The sequence below is a fragment of the Octopus sinensis genome, linkage group LG2, assembly GCF_006345805.1.
Source record: "Octopus sinensis linkage group LG2, ASM634580v1, whole genome shotgun sequence".
Taxonomy (NCBI): Eukaryota; Metazoa; Mollusca; class Cephalopoda; order Octopoda; family Octopodidae; genus Octopus; species Octopus sinensis.
Window position 1 is genome coordinate 186,077,868 of NC_042998.1, and position 21,535 is coordinate 186,099,402.

General features: G+C 35.2%; 1 protein-coding gene across 12 annotated transcripts in view; it reads left to right on the plus strand.

The window, feature by feature from the left end:
* The window catches only part of LOC115222534 (inositol 1,4,5-trisphosphate receptor type 1), a 324,840-nt gene that overhangs the window by 32,566 nt on the left and 270,739 nt on the right, over positions 1 to 21,535 (plus strand). For all 12 annotated transcript variants that reach the window (XM_036500553.1, XM_036500548.1, XM_036500552.1 and 9 more), the window contains exon 2: positions 10,248 to 10,318. In XM_036500553.1, the coding sequence (XP_036356446.1) occupies positions 10,248 to 10,318 (71 nt within the window). The remainder of the gene's footprint in view (positions 1 to 10,247; positions 10,319 to 21,535) is intronic.

Here is a 21,535-nt window from a genome sequence, read left to right on the forward strand (position 1 = left end):
TTTGTTAAAAGGAGATGTCAGTGTTATTTTCATTTTTGCATAATTTAGACAACAATATATTCACCACACCCTGTATATACACATGTGTGAACTCATATGCATACATGTATATGCTTGTGTACTTTATTACAATATGAACCAGTATCACCATTTTATATCAAAGAAATGGTAACATGGCTTTTTGATAGTAATAGATCAAATCAGTACTAGATGGAAGTAAGTGCTGGGTCAATATGACTGACTAAAACACTTTGAAGTTGGTGTTCAATGAATGAAACTAGTAAAAGAAATAAGACTAAAAATGTACAAAGTCACTGCAGCATGGAAATACTGTTTATTTTGATGTACTATGATAATTGTAACAGTGTACTCTACCAGTTTATTTTGACGTTTGTATATTAGGTTAGAAGAGAAGGAAAAGGAAGTGAGGCATGCAATAGGCATGGTCTTTGTGCCTTCTCTCCCAAGTAGATGAGTTTAATGTGAAAGAATCTTAGTAACACACACACACACACACACACACACACACACACATCTACATATAGAGTTGATATATAAACAGCTGTAGAGGACAATTAAATTATGAATTATGTGTTAAGTTTATGCTTTCCCGTTCTTGTTATTTTATATGAACACACACCACACTCATATATATAAATATATAATGCCTAAAGTACATAGAAAACGGAATTTTGCCAATTATTCAACTGAGGAGATAAAAAGACTGTATATATATTATGAATCATATACATTAATATTTAACTCTAACATACGTTAATTGATAATTGCTGTTTGTAGGAGCAATAACATGTGAAAGGAGAATGTTCCAGAGCTGCAATTTTGGAATGAAGAATTGAGAAGTACTAAGAAGGAAGAATTTAAGTGATAGGACACACTGATACACCCAGAGGAAGATATGTTCTGTTGTACTCTATGTCAGCTTCAATCAAACAACCATATGATAAATAAAATTCAGGCTATGCCCATTCCATGATTTTATTCAAGTATACTGTATCTAGTGTATCTGGGATTGTATTATTCAGTATGTTATTTCATTTTTAAAATGTTAGGGCTGTAATTTGAAGAAAATTCATCTTCTATTTCTAGCCAATTAAAGGACTGCATAGACGTTCTGTTGTTGGCTTGTGAAGCAATGGTGAGTGTATTGAGTATAGTTGGCTAAGAGTTGGTAGAGTTTATTACATCAGAAGAGCAGAAGCTATTGTGGTAGCATTAATTAGAACAACCAACATGTTGAAAGCATAATGGCTGTTTGCTCAGTGAATCTGTGTCAATCAGCTAAATGGCCTCTTTTGGAGTGTGATCTTGAGTGTTTGTATATCTTGCAATTGTGCCATCCTAGATGATTGAGCAGTACTCTGATGTAGCTGATACTACAGATTTGTAGAAAGTAAGAAGCAAATCAGTGCTGAAGTACTTTCTAGTCCTGAATAGAAAAAAAAACCTAGTCTTTGTGATACAGTTTTAGCAAAGTTTTGTGAGGTTATCAGAGGTTGAGGAATAGTTAAATATTCATTCAGCATAAATATTTGACAGCTGATTGAACCAATAAGATGCCTGACTGCTGGTCAACAGTTTGTGTTTTGTTTCTTGTGCTGTATGGTGTCTACAGCAAATACATAGCTGTATCTTTCAATAATCCAATTACTTACTTGTAAATACCTTTGGGAGGCTGTCTTCACTGCTTGAGTTTTAATAACTTGTAGTACTGAACACAAAATCTTCCCTTGTGCATATCTAGTAAGAGACAAAAAGAGTAGCAATGAACCTTTTATGTTTAATGGTTACATAGAATTATATATAATTTAATTTGGCTGCATTGAAGCAAATTTTATTAAATACAGAAAAAGATTACATTTATTGTTAAAAAAATGTAATTATAAATATTGAAGAAATAAAAATATAAAGAGAGTTTTTAATGGCATTTTACAGAATTTTAGAACATTAGAATAAATATAATGCTATGTATTCAATAACAAGTTATTATTTTTCTTAATGTAAAAGCCATTCTTCTAAAAGACCATGCTTAAAAGCCTCAATGTGAGTTTTTTTTCACCTCTGGACTAGGACCAAGAACACTATATTTTGAGGGCAGAAATAAATGGAATCATGTAACATAAATTCCTTTCCCAAAGTTATTCAAGACAAATGTGAATCTGTGCCATCCAAGAAAGAGTTAACCCTGTACAATAAAATGTTGATATCTTACACAGTTCTATTCACAATATTTGAATAGATTTAGTTGAGCATTTTAGCAAAGCAGTTTAATCATGTACTTACTGAAACTATTACTAAAGAATTAAAATCTAAGTTCTTACATTATGTAACTTATTTAATTATCCCAGTTTATCTAGCTCTGAGATAAGTTAGAAATTTTTAGATTAATGCAGATAGTGCGACAATATCTGAAAATTAGTTATTTTAATCAATCAAGAATCAGTAACAGATATAATCATTCTTCAGTATCAGCATCTTCTACTTTCTCCCCTCAGTCTATTACTATTATTATTATTATTATTATTATTATTATTATTATTGAGTGAGAGATCAGTGCATGCCATCAAAGTGACACTGGGGTAAAATATACGAAGCCCAGTATACCCATCATGACTACCCATCTGATAAGGGTACACTAGGTACATGCATCACAACCATATGTGCGCAACATGGTGATCTCATATCAAGATAAACAGCACATGACCTTGCAGGTGGGGACCAGTTTGAATTTTTTTCTGGTCAAGTAACCCATTCTGCTCAAAAGGTCCCTGAATAAGGGTTGTTTAAGGATGTTGAATGAAACACCCATGTTTCCAGAGGTGAATTATTCAAACCCCAAAGAATCCCTCTCAACACATGGCTATGATGCTCCCCCACTACGTCTGCATGTGATCAGAGATGCACATATCGTCAACCACCAAGGGCCATGCTCAACTGGTTAAGGTCAAACAACTGACAAGCAAATCTGTGGTATTGAGCAGAATATTTGCTGTGGCCCATCTTTTATACCAAGACAAAACAATGTACATCATAGCACTTCCAATCAGTTAAGATCAGAAGCCATGAGAGCCACCGTCTGGTACTGCATCAGGGCATTTACTATTATTATTATTATTATTATTATTATTATTATTACTAAGGCGATGAGCTGAAAGAATTGTTAGCACACTGGATAAAATGCTTAACTGTATTTTGTCCATTGCTACATTCTGAGTTCAAATTCTGCTGAGGTCGACTTTGCCTTTCATCCTTTCAGGGTCAATAAATTAAGTACCAGTGAAACACTGGGGTCAATGTAATTGACTAGTCTCCTCCCCCAAAATTTCAGGCTTGTACCTTTAGTAGAAAGGATTATTATTTCATTATTTTTACGATGATGGTGGATTGGCAGAATCATTAAAGCTTTGGACAAAGACAGTTGCATTATTTGGTTTGGCTCCTTCTGTTGTGAATCCATATCCCACTAAATTTAACTTTCCTTCTCCTCTTTTCAGGGTGAATAAAATAAAGTACCAGTCAAGTAAATGCCTTCCCCAACTTTTAGACCTTGTACCTATGCTAGAAACAATTTTATTTGCATGTAAAAGCACCCACTACACTCATGGAGTGGTTGGCATTAGGAAGGGCATCCAGCTGTAGAAACTTTGTCAGATAAGACCGGAGCCTGGTGCAGCCTTCTGGCTTCCCAGATCCCCGGTCAAACCGTTCAACCCATGCTAGCATGGAGAACGGACGTTAAACGATGATGATGATGATGAAGCTATTTTATAGTTTGCAGGGATGTTGCCTTGAGCTTTGGTGACAACAAATCTCAAGGCTCAAGAATCTTTCTTACAATTCTTGCAGAATATAGGATGGCATTTTTCTGCAAGTCTACAATGTATGTCTCAATTTCATTATCCTTCACCCTCCCAAGTAACAGCTTGGGTGTTGTGTCAGTGCGCAGGAACAGTTGTCGCTTTGGTCTTTCACAGTCTCTTCATCCCTCTTTGGTTGATTCTATATTAGAATACATTTTCTCATGAGGAGGCACAATGAGAGTGAATCCAAAATCACATGGTTACAAAGTAAGATTTTTAACCACCACCACCATATGAGTGTGATCATTGACAGAGTGGCAAACCGGGCTCCGTGCCAGTGGCACTTAAAAGGCACCATTCGAGTGTGATCGTTACCAGCATCGCCTTACTGGCACTCGAGCCCCGTGCTAGTAGGGTATTAAGAGCACCATCCAAGCATGATTGTTGCCAGAGCGGCTATCTGGCCTCCGTGCTGGTGGCATGTAAAAGACACCATTCGAGCGTGATCGTTACCAGCATTGCCTTACTGGCACCTGTGCCAGTGGTATGTGTAAAAGATTCGAGCAAGGTCGTTGCCAGTACCGCCTGACTGGCCCCGTGCCAGTGGCACATAAAAGCACCCACTACACTCTCAGAGTGGTTGGCGTTAGGAAGGGCATCCAGCTTTAGAAACTCTGCCAGATCAAGATTGAAGCCTGGTGCAGCCATCTGGTTCGCCAGCCCTCAGTCATTCATCCAACCCATGCTAGCATGGAAAGCGGACGTTAAACGATGATGATGATGATGATGACTGCCATGCATATAACCACTTCTGAGGTAAACCCTCCATTTGACCTCCATTACAACTACAAGTAGTAATGGGTTTAATATTTAACCCTTGATTCACTCTAGTCTTCAACATCAAACTCATTGTTATTCCTGTCCTTCAGTTTTATGATTGTGTATTTGCACTCTCTTAGATCAATATCATTATTCTAACCAACTGTTCCTCCACTCCTAATTTTCTCATTGCCCATCTTCAATTCTCTACATAATCCAAATTAAGTGATAAATATTTCCTTGAGTCATCTGGACTTATAAATTCGATGATTATCTCATGGATTTGAAAGCATCAAGTGGATGAAATGTCAGTGCTTTTTGTGGATTAAATGCCAATCTATTGCCGACAGTTTCCCAAGATCTGATATTCATATCTGACAGCTAGGTAAACTTAGTCTTGTAAAATTAAGCTTTTTATAGACACAACAACACTCATGGTAGGGGAAAAGGTGGTATTGATTGAGGTTACAAAACAACAATATTTATTTTGTGTGTGAGTGTTATTGTCTAATGTAAGTGGAGGGAAAAAAAAAAGAAAAACTTTGGGTTTATTATAGATTGTCTATGTTGGATGCACTTCTTGCAAGCCCAGGTCCATTGAAGAAGAAAATTGTTTAATGGAAGGAGGGAGAATAAATTTTAATTTAATATTCAATTAACACATTCATTTCTGGTATTACTTATTTGTTTGGTTACATATTTACTGGGCAGCAAATCTATGCAGAGATTCCAGAGAGAAAGAAAAAGTTATATAGAGTATTACATAGAAAATCAAAGGTGATCTTCCAACAAGTTGTTCCAGGATTTTTCAAAATATACTATAAGATTTCCAAACACCAATTGATGTTACTTAATATTGAAAATGGTTTTATTTTTCCCCCATTAATACAAAGAAAGGAATAACTATAACTACAAGTGTGGTTGAAAAGCTTGGTACATAACCATGAAGTCTCTGGTTCAGTTCCATACCATGACATCTTGGGCAAGTGTCTTCTACTATAGCCCTTGGCCTACCAAGGTCTTGTAAGTGGATTTGGTAAATGGAAACTAGAAGAAGCTTGTAGTATATTTATATATGTGTGTGTCTATGTGTGTATGCGCACGAATGTGTGTTTGTTTGTACTGTGTACCTTTGTCTGATATCATGGAATGGTTATAACTGAGCAGCATTATCATACAAGTAACATCCAGCTACAGAAAATCTGGTTCAGCAAATTCCATCTGATCCATGCAAGCATAAAAAAGTAGATGTGAAATGATGGTGATGACGAATATTTTTTTCTAGGTTAACAGATAAAACTGAACGACAGAGTTTAATGGTATTTGAATGTTGTATGGTGTGAATGTTGAGGTAATTGCTTTTAGTAAAAGTTTTACTCATTATGATTATATTTTGACACATAGTCACAGATAATAGATGAAATTGTTGTGTATGGTTTTTCTCGTACACATTTCTCATAATGATGCTTCCACATGTCAGTAGCATTAAATATTTAAGTTTCCAAAACAATCGGAGAATATATATGCCATCCTAATCACACGGGATAGGTTTCTGGTCAAAGATTAAAATCAATTTTGGGGGTTGAAAAATCAATCTCATTGCAGATTAGATGCCAATCTATTGCAGATAATTTTACAATACTTGATATCTATGTCTGACAGCTAGGTAAACTTAGTCCTGCTGAATCAAGTTTCATATTTTTAGATACGATGTCACTCATGGGATTAGATATTGATTGAAAAGTATTTATTGCTGTGTTTCCTGATCTATTGCAGCTATGCACTCCTTTTACAAATAGCATTTTACAAATATACCCCAAATGATTTGAATCAAACATAAGTTAATTTTGTGCTATGCTTTTTATTATCCAAATGTTCGTATTCTTTCTCATCCAACAGTCTCATTTTAGATATTTGCATAGACTACTATCCTCAACATTAAATTACTTAAGAAGGCAAGAACCTGTATAATTAAATTATACTGGACTTTGGCAAATTGTTAACAATGTTTCACTCATATTTTAATCATACTGGACTTTGGCAAATCGTTAACAATGTTTCACTCATATTTTAATCATACTGGACTTTGGCAAATCGTTAACAATGTTTCACTCATATTTTAATCACTACACATTGATATCAACGCTTGTGCCACATAAAAATCACCCAACACACTCTGTAAAGTAGTTGGCACTAGGAAGGGCATCCAGCAATAGAAACCATGCCAGAACAGACAATAGAGCCTGGTGCAACTCCTGGCTTTATCACTTCTGGTAAAAGTGTCCAACCATGCCAACATTGAAAATAGACGTTAAATGACGATGATGATGATGGTCTCATGATAATTCCATTTAACAACCACAATACCATTCTAACCAGAATAGTGTAATGGTAGCTAATGAATCAATAAGTTAATTATTATCATTCACCTTCCATTTCTAGACATATGCTACCTTTACACTTCTATTGTTCTGTGTTCTCTAAAACCAACTGTGAAAGTACTATACTTACACATAACATATTGCACATGCTATTTACATATGATATATTGACATATGAAAACACCTTCAATGCTTTTAATAACCCTATTTACTCAGCTTGAAAACGATCTGATTGATATTTCCTCGCCAAAGGTCTATTGGGAATAGTTAATTATATAAATAGCTTGATTATAGAAACTATAAAGCACCCTTCTTCATGCTTTGTTTATTGCATACTTGTATTTAAAATGTAATTTTCTCGATATATATTTAAGGAAGAATAGCTCTTTGTTTACATTGGTTTGAAGATATTCAAGAAACATTGGCTACAAGTATGAAGTATGGAAGAGGGGATGAGAATAAACGTTGTTTAAATGTTGCTCAGGCAAGCTGTAGTGTAACAAGGCAGCTAGTTTGCTTAGCAAGAGTGTGTTTTATATATCAGAAATAGATCATTGAGATAGGTATCAAATATCTCATTGATTACTGAAGCTAACAATATAGAAAACTAAGGTTTAGTTTCATTATTTGAATTTCTGGGAACATATAACAGGATGTAGATTATTTCCATGTCTATTTGATGAAGAGCAATTGGTATTTAAGGTTATAGTTGCATTTCTTGACTTTTTTATATTCTTAAAATTTATTCTGAAGGTTTCATGGTTGAATTATTATTTAAAAAGAATAAAACACCTGAAAATCCACTGCAGATTTTAGTCATTCTCTCTTAACACACTTTTCTCCTTAAGGAAAAAGTATCAGTTTGAACCATAAATTCAGACATGCTAAACTATGACTGGTATGTCATCAGAGCAATTTTCTAAATTCTTCATTCTAGCAATCACACTGGTTTGTTTTTAAAATTTTCTCACAAGTCCTCATGAAAAAAAGATTAAAATCATACAGTTTGAATCTTCCATTCACTTAGAGACAGCTGTGAAACATTTTATTTGAAAAAAATGTTTGTAAACATACATCTGTTGCAGACTGTTTGAAGATATACTTGTTCTATATTCTCACATGTATAATATATTTCAGCTTGTGTACATGCTGTTGTACATCAATTATAAACTATTAAAACCTGTACATTTATTATAAAGTGTTAATACCTGTTATAGATTCATTCCATATTGATTTCATATGTTTAGATACAAAAATTCATTGTGTTGAACGCTTGTTAGTATACTTCCATTTTTTTTCAAATTTATTATTGTTGTAGGTGTTTTCTATATTGATTTCTTTCCACAAATTAATTGTAATTAAATAGTTAAACAAATATCATGCTCGTTTGGATATTGCACTTCCATAAAGATTACATTTTAGCAGCAACCTCTTGGTGTTAAAATTCTGAAAATGAAAAACAATTCTGTTTTTCATTACTTCTACTGGGTTTCTTTGCACAAACCTCTGCATCACACATATGAAGGCCTTCATTTTGTAGTCCAACAACCTGAAGAACTTCCTTCCTTCTTATGTTTTCCTGTAACACACTAACCTCTTCCTCTTCAAGTATTGTATCAACTATACCTTTCTTCCACTACCTATATCATTATTACGAGAACTTGCATATATATAGATAGGCACTTATACATATGAGCAATTTTCTTTTTTAACTACTGATAAAGTGCACTTTAAAAAGCAAGTGAGCCGCATCTATGATTTGCATTCAGTTATGTTGCTAACGTGCAAATGTCAGAAATTAACTTTTTACCTTAGTGTAAGTTGGAGGACCCAATAAGAAATATATGCATGTATTTGTAAAATCATAAGCTCTTTAATGCCTGTAATATAAAGGTTAGCTACTCATGCTTCCTGGTGCCACTAGATGTCTCCTCTACCACTTAAAATCTCTCTCTCTCTCTCTCTCTCTCACATGCATGCTTGCTCACACACACACACATTATAATTCCCACTTCTGACAGATAGTTTTTGATGACTGGTATCCGTGCTAGCAGAGTGCAAAGAGCACCATACGAGTGTGATCATTGCCAGAGTGGCTAACTGGCTTCAGTGCCAGTGGCATGTAAAAGGCACCATTCAAGCGTGATCGTTACCAACGTCGCCTTACTGGCACTTGTGCTGGTGGCATGTGTAAAAAGATTCGAGCAAGGTCGTTGCCAGTGTTGCCTGACTGGCCCCCGTGCCAGTGGCACATGAAAGCACCCACTACACTCTTGGAGGGGTTGGCGTTAGGAAGGGCATTCAGCTGTAGAAACTCTGCCAGATCAAGATTGGAGCCTGGTGCAGCCATCTGGTTTGCCAGCCCTCAGTCAAATCGTCCAACCCATGCAAGCATGGAAAATGGACGTTAAACAATGATGATGATGCTGATGTTGCTATTTTATCAAACCATTCACTTGACCTGAACTGATGAGTAGAAGTCTCAAAATGTTCTCAGAAGCTGTATTCAAATTGCTCCTATTCAGACTCCATACCTCTGAAGATGTAGTCATTCATCTGTACCTATGAATAGGAAGCTGAATCAACCTGTTATTAAGTACTTACAACTGTGCATGTGTTGAGTGCTACTTTCTTTCACTTTTTGACACACACACACACACACATATATGCATGTATGTGTGTGTGTGTACAAACTGTAGGCAATGGTTGTTGGTTTAGAATTTCACTTTGTAACCATGTGGTTTGAGATCTGATCCCACTGTGTAGTACTTTGGGTAAATTCTTCTACTTGGGTTAACTAATATTAGTGAGTGGAATTTGGTACATGGATATTGTATGGAAGCCTGTCATATGTGCGTGTGCTTTTCTGTGTGCATGTGTGTGTGTATTCATGTGTGTGTGTGTGTGTGTGTGTGTGTATCCATGTATGTCTGTGTCTACGTTTGGGTTTATGTTTAATTAGTGCAAAACTTGGTGTTGTATCAAGATGGTAACTTAACCATCCAATAAATATAGATTGATACAACAAAGTACCAGACTAAAATAATTACTAGAATTGACTGGAATTAATATGATTTTGAAGGTGGCACCTCAGCATGATCACGGTTCAATTAATTGTTGAACCCAGTAAAATTGTAAAAGAATAACTTAGGTCTCTAGTGTAACTAAAACATTATACAATGTCAAAGTCATTAAGTTTTAACAATGCTTTTGTTGTGTTCTCTTTCAGACTTGTGGATGACAGATGTGTTGTACAACCAGATGCTGGAGATATTACAAATCCACCCAAAAAATTCAGAGGTTTGATAACATTTTCTTTTAATATATGCATATATTTTTTATTGCTGTAATCTGTTCTAATTTTGTAGACCATTTTTTAGCTGTCCAGGAATAATATTCAAATAACAGCTATCATGAGACAAATTGTTAAAAAAAATAAGCTAGAATTCAAATGTGACTGTGCCTTTAAGTATTGTTCCTTTGAGCCTTTAAAAAGTGGCTAAACAATATGATATTTCTGCTATCCTATTCAAATTGCCCTATCCTCTCCAAATACTTTTCTTTTCTCTTTCTGCCCCAACATGCATAGACATACCAATTAGATCACAACTAACATTTCAGAGATGATTGAGGTGAGACCAACAGCATGGTTACTATAGTGTTGATGTCACTGGAGACTTTATGCTACACATGCTAATTGGTTACTTACTCTTGCAAACTTCAATAAAAGTAAAATTGTTGCTCTCAACATTGACTAAACCTATTAGATAGAGGTTTAGTTGATATTTAGAGCTTTTGACATAGAAATATTCTTATAAAGATCCCTCTGTTTTCATTTGCTGGATTAGAAGTTTCTTGTCAGACCATTCTGTTACAGATTGTGTCAACAATCCTTAGTCTACTCTGATGTATATTCTGGTAGGATTACATCCTTTAAATTCTTTCTTGTGTTTGATACCAATCTTTCTTATTTTTGTCATTATTTCATGCCATACACATTCCTAGGAAGATGATACAAATCTTCACTCTTCTTTAATCTTATATACATAAGCATTATCCATATGTAATCTATATGCTTATACTAATATATAACATCTATGAAGAGATAACTTGAAAATATTTTGCAAGGAGGGCATAACAACCCAGACTAAAACACCACTAAGACTTAGTTATTATACATGTCAAAAAACAAAGCTACAACTCTTTCTCCCTAATCATTAACACAGCTAAAGTCTTTATGCTCTAAAAATATTCTAGACTGCATCCCTTAAAAGTGCAATTCTTCAGAGTCAGAAAAATTTTAATATTTGCTAATCTCCTTCCACGGCATGAATGTTCCTTGCTATAGGGTAATGAATACATTCTGGAATAGTGCAGCTGCCCCCTAAAAAATTTACTAAGACAATCAAAAAAAAAAAAAAAAAAAAAAAGAAAGAAATGTGTCAGCTAGCATATAAGCAAACTTTTATGCACCAACATCTTACAAACATATGCTCTTGATGTGCTTTGTCCTCTTTTCTTTTGTACAACTACTACAAAGATTATTCTCTTCTGAACTTGCCTTTTATGTAGACCCTACTCTAAATTCCTACTCTATTCTTATCATTTGTTATTGCTACAATATCTTACAGAATCTTATATTAATTCATACATTACCCTTAAGCCTTTACCTATAGAAAACAAAACCTTATTTATATCACCATGTGGGAGTTCTTACATGGGCTATAGGCATTCTATGATGTGCCACCGACACAGGTGCCATTTGCATGATGCTGGGGTGCATTTACATGCCACCAGCATGGGTGCCAACTTGCCTGACACCAGTATCTGTCACGACTGCAAGCCAAGCAAAATTACAGTTGTGGCACATACCAGTGTCATACAAATGGCATGTGAAAGCACCCATTACACTTTCAGAGTGGTTGGTATTAGGAAGGGCATCCAGCCATAGAAAACTATGCCAAATCCAACTGGAGTCTGGTTCAACCTTCCAGCGTGCCAGCCCAGTCAAACCATCCATCCCATGCCAGCATGGACAACGGACATTAAATGATGATGATGATGATAAATCAATATTACTCTAAACTTTCCTGTCTAAGATTTAAACACAACATATTACATGTGGCCATGCTTGGATACACTTAGATGATATGATTTATTTAATCAGATGGAACAAAACATGACATATCTTGTTTACTGTGACAGTTGACTGTGAGAAGCAATAAAACTGAGGGCAACAGGTCAATTTAGAAGTAAGGTATGTCTAGTGCTGGTGAAATACAAACCCCATTTCAAAAATTTACGATTTACATCTTTTAAATGTGAAAAATCTGATTATTGCTTTGGTAAAATTATTATCGACTATCAAGGAGTGAGCAATACATAATTATTTTTTATGTGTTAAAACCATTTAAATATGAAGTTGATGTAAAGAGGCCATTCACTTTTGTTTCTACCTGTACTGCAAATTTGGAAAAAAGCAGGAGAAAAAAAAAAGCCCAATCATATTATTTACTTCATCATCATCATTGTTTAATGTCCATTTTCCATGCAGGCATAGGTTGGATGGTTTGACATGGAGCTGGGCAGCTGTCCAGACTCCAGTTGTCTGTTGTGGCATGGTTTCTTTGGCTGGGTGCTTTCTATGTGTCACCTGCATGGGTGCATTTATGCAGCACCAGCATGAGTGCATTTTATGTGGCACTGGCACCTGTAAAGGACAAGCATATATGCATGAATGACAGTGAGTTGACTTAGCTTAGTGCATCTTAAGTACAGCAAATCACAACACCTGGTCCCTTTCTAAATTTAACAATTATAAACTTAAGTGTAGAATGGTTGTTCTTATAACTCATAAAGGTAAGAAAGTGAAAAATCATTAAAGCTTAATGCAGATTAAACAGTTTTGCTCTAGTGAGCATGAAATATAAATTACTACAAGAAATAAACATTTCCAGTTTAGCAAACAAGTTTCTCCATGACAAATATCAAAAATATAATTTTATTGAAATGTCAAGCTTCACTTAATGTTTCTCATATAAAGTTCAATGTTAATTGTTACAAATATATATTTTACTGTGCCATCACTATAGAAATTGCAAGGATATATCTTTTAACAGTGCATGCAATGAACTTAAATATAAACAAATATTATTCTCCTTACACAAGCTTAATCTGGCTTGGTTCAGTCTGTATTGCTTTAAGGAAAATTGCAAGAGGCCATAGTACAGTTTCATAGGTGAACTGTTTAAATGTTTTAAAGATATGTTTATAATGTTTTCCTGCTTCTGTTTCAGTATGTAATGCTATAAATACAGAATGAAATTGAAGAGATGATCTACTATTTACACAATATTTATATTATTTGTTTGATTGATAAGCTATGGAATGAAACCACTGACTCAGCTTTATATAATTCATAAAACAATTGACATGAAAATATTTTAAATTGTATATATATGTATATATATATATATATATATATATATGTATGTTTACATATATACATACATACATACCTTTCATATGCCTTTCATGTTACTGATCATTCCAATGGTTGAAGCAGGGAAAGAATGTTACACTATATTAGTAAAAATATTTGCAAATACATCAAAATATAATTAGTCAACAACATGTAGAGATTTGATTAGTTGTTAAAAAATTATTAGAAAACATACATTTCTCTATTCAATTTGTTATGTGCAGAACATATATTTTCATGTACTTACATGCAAAAATATGTGATATATTCATGTTTTCAGTACTATGTATGCAAAGTACATGTAAGTAAAGGGAGACTGCTTTGGTTAAGGAAACTTTAGTGTTAATAAATATTTATCTTTTATCTATATGACTATCAGTCAAAGTATGGCAAACCTGTGTAGAAATAAACTATTTTACCCATTTAATAGTTTGAAATTCCTCAATAAAATACAATAGAAAGGGGAATTGTCTGCAAGAATTCACCAATTCCAGTCTTTTGCTCAGAATTGTTAAAGGCTGTAACAGAATTGTATACCATCAGAAAGCGCTTATTGTGGATTATATAGCACACACCTGTGAGATGTGTGGCTTACTACTTTTGTTGTACAGTCATAAAAGATGATAACATTTAAAGGTAACACAGGCCAGAGTGAAAAAGGAAGAAGTAAAGTTGAGCACCAGTATAGCACTGATGTCTATTGTATCACTCTTACAGATTTTTAAAACCAAAGCTATGAACTACTAAATCATGTGCCAATGATCTGCGAGTCTCTGGTAGCCATCTCCAAAAGCATTTTATTTTTTATCTCAGTCTTTTTTTTATGTTTCTACTATTGTAATAGTTGGTGGAAGGTGCACATAAACACATACTTGTTGTTGATTCTAAGATTTGTCTGTAATAACAACATAGCTATAATAATGTGAAGAGACAGTCATCTGTTACAGGAGTGAAATGTTCAAATATATATAGCAAACTGTATGTGGAGGCGCAATGGCCCAGTGGTTAGGGCAGCGGACTCACGGTCGTAGGATCGCAGTTTCGATTCCCAGACCGGGTGTTGTGAGTGTTTATTGAGCGAAAACACCTAAAGCTCCACGAGGCTCCGGCAGGGATGGTGGTGATCCCTGCTGTACTCTTTCACCACAACTTTCTCTCACTCTTACTTCCTGTCACTCTCTGTGTCACGCTGAATATCCCCGAGAACTACGTTAAGGGTACACGTGTCTGTGGAGTGCTCAGCCACTTACACGTTAATTTCACAAGCAGGCTGTTCTGTTGATCGGATCAACTGGAACCCTCGTCGTCGTAACCGACGGAGTGCTTCCATCCATAGCAAACTGTAGGTTCAACAATTCAGCAAATGTAAGCACAGAATCAGTTTTTAAAATTGAACTGTTTGTCTGCAAAATCCAAATTTTTCAGATCCTTTATATTTGTTTCCTAATATATAAATTATACAGTGTCTTCCCACTTCATTTGTGATATAACTTCAACAAACTGTAATATTAATTTTTTTTAATGCTAATCTATTTAAACTATTTTTTCTACCATCTGTCATATAAATTTATTTAACTTAATCACATTGTTTAAAATTCCTAAATTCTCAAATTTGTCCACTCTGTGCATTCTTTCTCATATTGTTACACAAATTTCAATGTGTCTGTCATCTTATCCATCTGCCAAAATATTTAAAATATATTTTTTTACTCTAGTGTTTATTTTTCTGAAGTAGGTTACTTTCAATGTCTGAACATTGTTTTACATCTAATTTTCCATGTTAGCATGGTTTAAACTAGCATTATTGAGACACTCTTTTACAGCTAGATGTCCTAGTTAGTAATCCTTACCTGTTTTTCAAGTAAGAGATCTTTGATTCCACTTATTTTCAAAAGTGCAGAGTGAACAGCTGATTTCCTTTACAGGAAAAAATAACAGAAACAACATCGCTTAGAACAAACACCTTTTGTAGAGCTCAAATGTAAACAGACACACTTATGTACAAGCACGCGTGCACACACGCACGCATGCACGCAGGCAGGCAGGCAGGCAGGCAGCAGGCAGGCAGGCAGGCAGGCAGGCAGGCAGGCAGGGAGAAAGAGAGAGAGAGAGAGAGAAATGACAAGCTGTTTTCAGTTTCTGTATACTAAATTCACTCCACACTTTGGTTGACCTCAGGTTATAGTCACTTGCCCAAAGTGGGACTGAACCTGAAACTATGTCATTGGATAATAAAATTCTTAACTACAGAGTCACACCTTCAACCAGTAGAGATGATTGTAATTTTTTTTCTAAGTGTTAGTTATTCTAAATTTTATGTATTTTCTTTGCTCACTTCAGTTTAAACTAGCATTATATAAAAAGTTGCCTGACAACCTAACATTTCAACATTTCCTATAAAATATAAATTAAGAAAAGAAACATTTAAAATAAAGTTTATATTTGAAGATTGACAAGAGAAAAAGATATTTATTATATCATTTTATTGATATCCATCAAAAGAGTAAACAGGCTTCTAGTTTACCTTGAACTTCTTAGTATTGCAAAAACAAAAAAAAAACAGAGTGATAGTTAGTAATGCAGTAATAGTGGGCTTCACCATATTTTCACTATAAAATTGTCATCTGATTTGGTAATAAGCTGCATTAAGAAAACTTGACCTTGAGTATCTGCAGTATGATTTATACATGTCAAGAATCTAACCGGTATTGTTCTTCATACTCTGCTTCTTGTGTTTACCACAGAAAATAGCTTTATATATATATATATACACACACACATGCGCTGACATAGAACCAATGTTGAACACTTTATTCACAATATTACTGAATCTGGAACTTAACTATGGCCTGCCTATAGCACTTATTCAGCATTACCTGACACCTTTGGGTCTCGGTGGCACGTAAAAAGCACCCACTACACTCACAGAGTGGTTGGCGTTAAGAAGGGCATCCAGCCGTAGAAACATTGCCAGATCAGACTGGGCTTGGTGCAGCATTCTGGCTTCCCAGACCCCAGTTGAACTGTCCAACCCATGCTAGCATGGAAAGCGGACACTAAATGATGATGATGATGATATATATTTATATATATACACACAATATGCTTCATCATGCTTCATCATCATCATTAGCAAGGGACTGAACTGCATCAGACCTCAATGTTAGCTTTGACATGGTTTCTACCCTTCCTAATGCTTCTTTACAATGTATATTGGGTGGGTTTTTGTGTGTGTGTGTGACAGTGACACTAATGAGGTCACCAAGTAACTTGTAAGACAAAGTAATGAAAGGAAAAGTGGAAAACAAATCCTTGAGGGAGTGGGAGTATATTTGAGAAGGTCAAGGTGGCTTTATACCAGGTGTTGAAGGCTGAAATATGATAGTGGGACAGGCACAGGTGCCTTGCTATAGAGGAAGTGCATGGCTACTCCATATTATGGTAGGATGAGAGTAGTTTGGAAATAGAGGTGATGGTGACAGGGTACTAGAGGACACCTTGAAGGTACAAGTAAGTAGAAGGGAGAATATAAATTGTGGATCAAGAAGGAAGGAAAGGATAGGTGATTTCAATGATTTGGATGCTTCTCCTTTAAATCCCAAGCTTTTGTCTTAAAAAAGGAAATACATTAGATAATGAAGTTTTAGCTGAGCTGGCAGAAACATTAGCACGCCGGGCAAAATGCTCAGCAGTACTTCGTCTGTCTTTACATTCTGAGTTAGAATTGTGCCGAGGTTGACTTTGCCTTTCATCCTTTCGTGGTCCATAAATTAAGTACATACTGGGGTCGATGTAATTGACTTCATCCGTTTGTCTGTCCTTGTTTGTCCCCTCTGTGTTTAGCTCCTTGTGGGTAGTAAAGAAATAGGCATTTCGTTTGTCACTACGTTATTAGTTCAAATTCTGCCGAGGTCAACTTTGCCTTTCATCCTTTCTTGGTCGATAAATTAAGTACCAGTTGCTTACTGAGGTCGATCTAATCGACTGGCCCTCTCCCCCCAAAATTTCGGGCCTTGTGCCTAGAGTAGAAAAGAATTAATCCTAAAAAGACTAAATGATCACAGCTAGGATACCTTAGCTCTTAAGTCTGCTTCATCAGAGCTATCCTGCAGCTAAACAACAACAACTTTGTATTCTTTTTTTTTCTTCACATAATTGATTTTAGTCATTAAGTATGGCCATACTAGAGCACCACTTTCATATCAACTCCTGTATTTTTTTTTATCAGTCTATATTTATCAAATCACTAAATTATTCTTTTAGCCACCACTCTGGTTTTAAATGGTGATGTGTCAAACACATAAACTTAAACATAGCCACCTGTATCCTCCTCCACCACCACCACTGCCACCATGCACATCCATATTATCATCATTTTACATACATTTGTCATGCTGGTATGGATTGGACAAATCATTATGATCTGAGTTCCTATTGAGGGATACTGCTCTCATAGACTGATGCTTGTATATGTGTCATTTTGGCTTGGTTTTCATAGTTACAAGCCCTTCCTATTACCAATCACTTTGTAGCGTGTACATTTTCTCATGGCACCAGCACTAGACAGGTTGATAAGTCATTGAGAGACAAGTGTGAAAGTAACTCACAACCTTACATGTTCTGTTTATTATGTGTCCTCAGTATATTTTTTGTGACACCAGCATTGGGGAAAGTGTTAAGTCTTTGGTGAGCTGGGACTAAGAAATATCTCAGCCCTACTATAACTTTTCTCACTCACTAACTAGTCTAAAGTATACAGGAAAGATTGAGAACAGGGAAATTTCTATCATGGCATCAGGATGAGGTGGGTGTGGTGTTTGCATACTGTAAGTGTAGTGAATAATCAATAACCTAAAATCCCTTGGGTAATTTAACCAAGGAGGGGAACAGTAGAGGACCAGAATGGGAGAGTGAAAGGGGCATGACAGGAATGGTAGAGGCAGAGTTACTGAGATGGTGATGAAAGAGAGGTGATGAGCAATAACAGTAGTGGACATAGCAAGAATAGGTGATGGGTGATAAATAGAAGTGATGCAAGTGAGATAGATAAATAGATAGATAGATAGATAGAGATTGATGAGCACTAGTTAAGATGGACATTGCAAGAAAAGGAGACAGCTAACAAATAAAAGCGGCCCAGATGAAGAGAGTAATGGATATCTGTAAAAATATATTGAAGTTTTATTTGTTTTGTTAAATATTCAATTCACAAAAAATCCTGGTAGCATATTCAGTTCACCCATTTTCTATTGTCATAGCTTTAAATTTTTGTTGTTGTTGTTCTTTTAATATGGAGACTAGAAAATAACTATTAGTATCACTAAATAACTCTTAGTAATAACTCCTATTATGTAATAGTAATAACTCCCTACTATGTTTCAATCTAATGTTGTGTTTAACCCAACGTCAGTTCTGATTAAGGAAACCTAAGATCAAAAGCATCTCAGCTAAAACCATTTGTTTCTGTTTTTTAATTTTTTTTTAATTACAAATATTGTATTTTGAGCAACATTGTCTAATGTCTCTTCTTTTTCTTAAGATGGTAGAGTGTGATTTGGAAACATCTGGCTTCTATTTTTAGACGTTTGAGTGACCACTAGTCACTTATAGAAACAGTAGAACGATTTCAGAATTTGAGAATGGAGCAGCAAAGAAGCCACAACTCAGAAGATTTAGCTATTGATAGACATGAAATATTTGGTATTTCAGATAAACTGGGAAGCTAGTTCCTTGCTATCTAAATTCCCAGATGCAACTGATATTGATAGTTAACATCTATAAAAAAAGGCCATGAAGGCTCACTTAAAGGGTGGAACTAGTAAAATTGCAGCTCCAAGAATTCAGAATATTTGTAAATAGTTTGAAAACTGTACTTTTTTCTGTGTGGAATTTAGGAGTTTCAGCATTAACGTGTAGAGATGTATATATAAGCCATATGATGGAATTAATTATATAGTCACTAAAGGCAAAAGTCAGAACTTTAGTAAGAAATGCAATTAATCTACTGTATCATTAACTTGATTATTTTCAAGATTAACCATTAAACAATGCAAAATGTTGGTCCTTGAATATCACAAATAAATTTAAACTCTATGTTTTGAATATAAATTGAGATAATATAATAATAATAATGAAATTATTGTATACAGTTCTCAGGTGCACCACAACTTTTCAAAAGTGCGTATAAAGACTATGCAGTAATGTACAAATGTCTGGAAAGTGAACAGTGTATGAGTCAGATACATGCTTGCGTGTGTATGGAGGGGAGAAAATCAGGTGTAGTGTTGGCGGATCTCAGGAAGCATGGACGTTTTGAAGGATGCAGTGCTCCGACAACTAACAACTGATGCCGGCAGTTTGTTCCAGATGGACGAAGCTGTTGTTAAAAGCATTTTGTTCTGTAATGTGTCTGCCTAATAGAGTATCATACTGTGTTCTCAGACATAAAATGGTTATTCTATGGGTATCAATAGGTATTCTGAGCATGTTGATTTCTTTTTCCAGTTTTCCACTCTGATCATACATGGTTCTGGTGGTGGTGTCATGTAAACATAGGTGAAGTGAGCTTGATTTCAGCATGACAATTGCTGTTCTTCTGTACTTGTCATTGGGCTGGGCTGAAGGGATCGTTGAAGCTGAAGCTATTACAATACCTACATTCTTTGATAATAATAAGAACATGTTAAAAGCAAGATTTTCCCTGTAAACTGCTTTTAACATGTTCTTATTATCAAAGAATGTATATATGTATTGTAATATTTTGTGACAACCAGTACCTAACACAACAAAGCTTTTACATGTTACTTTTGACAATCTTTTTCTAAAAAAAGGGAAACCGGTCAAGTGAATAAACATCTTTTAAAATTGCATTTTCAAACCTTCTTTCATATATAATTCTACTCGTGCAGTACCTTACAACTTCACTTTGTTATATGTATGTATGTATATATTCTGCACATACATGTTTACTTTTGAAAGTAGTGGTTTTCTGATTGCAGCCCACCGATGAAATCCAGCTTTGTGCAGCTCTCAGTGAACAGTTTTTGTGGAAACTGGGTTATCAAGGAGGCTTTGCAGTAATTTTGGGAGTTGTACTTTTGTCATCATTTCTAACAATTCATGCAAGAGTCTGATGCTGACTATCTGAAAGTTTTGGTTTCCTTCCGGAGTTTTATTTTGACAAGGAGGTTTTTCCCTCTTTCTCAAAGGCTGTCATTACTTTTGGGACAGTACATCTTGATACACCAAATATTTCAGCTGTTTTCGTTAGGCTAGTGCATACCACATGAGCACCAACAATTTGACCTCTTTGAAAGTGTGATATTCTCTCATTTTAATGGACTTTAATTGCCTTTTTCTGATGATATGTGAAAAGAAACAGCAATTTTAGCCGAACATATTAAACAGCACTAATAATAAATCAAAAAAACATTAAAATAAAAAATCGTTTTGTAGATATTTCCAAACTATGATGCTAGGTGTTCCCATTATTTTGTCCAAACCCTGTGTATATGTGTATATGTACTTATATATACTATATATATATATATATATATATATATATATATATGTAGTTCCAGCTCAGAGCTGCGGCCATGCTGATGTACTGCTGTGTTGCTACACTATTATTACTGAGAGCCTCCTCCAATATGTGGCACTTCGTAAAGAATGGAGTTTGATATAGCTACCCTCATTTGCACCTCTTGCTGTGAAGTAGCTTCATCTGGGACTTTTGACAGGAGGTCTAGCTTTGATTTAAAAACATCTACATCTACTTTGTGCAAGTTCCTCAGGCTCTTTGGGAGAATATTAGAAAGCTGTGGGGCCCTGACAGTTGCAAAGAGACGATCTTCTTTGTGAATCTTCTCTGGATTGCTTCAAGGTCCACTGTTAATTTCACACTAGTGGGTGACCATAGCTGTGAGCAGTAATCCAGGCAGCTGAGGACAAATGTCCTCCAGAGGACCATCATAGTTTCCTTATCTCTGGTTCTGAATGTTCTTAGGATCCAGCCAGCCAGCCAGTCATCTGCACTT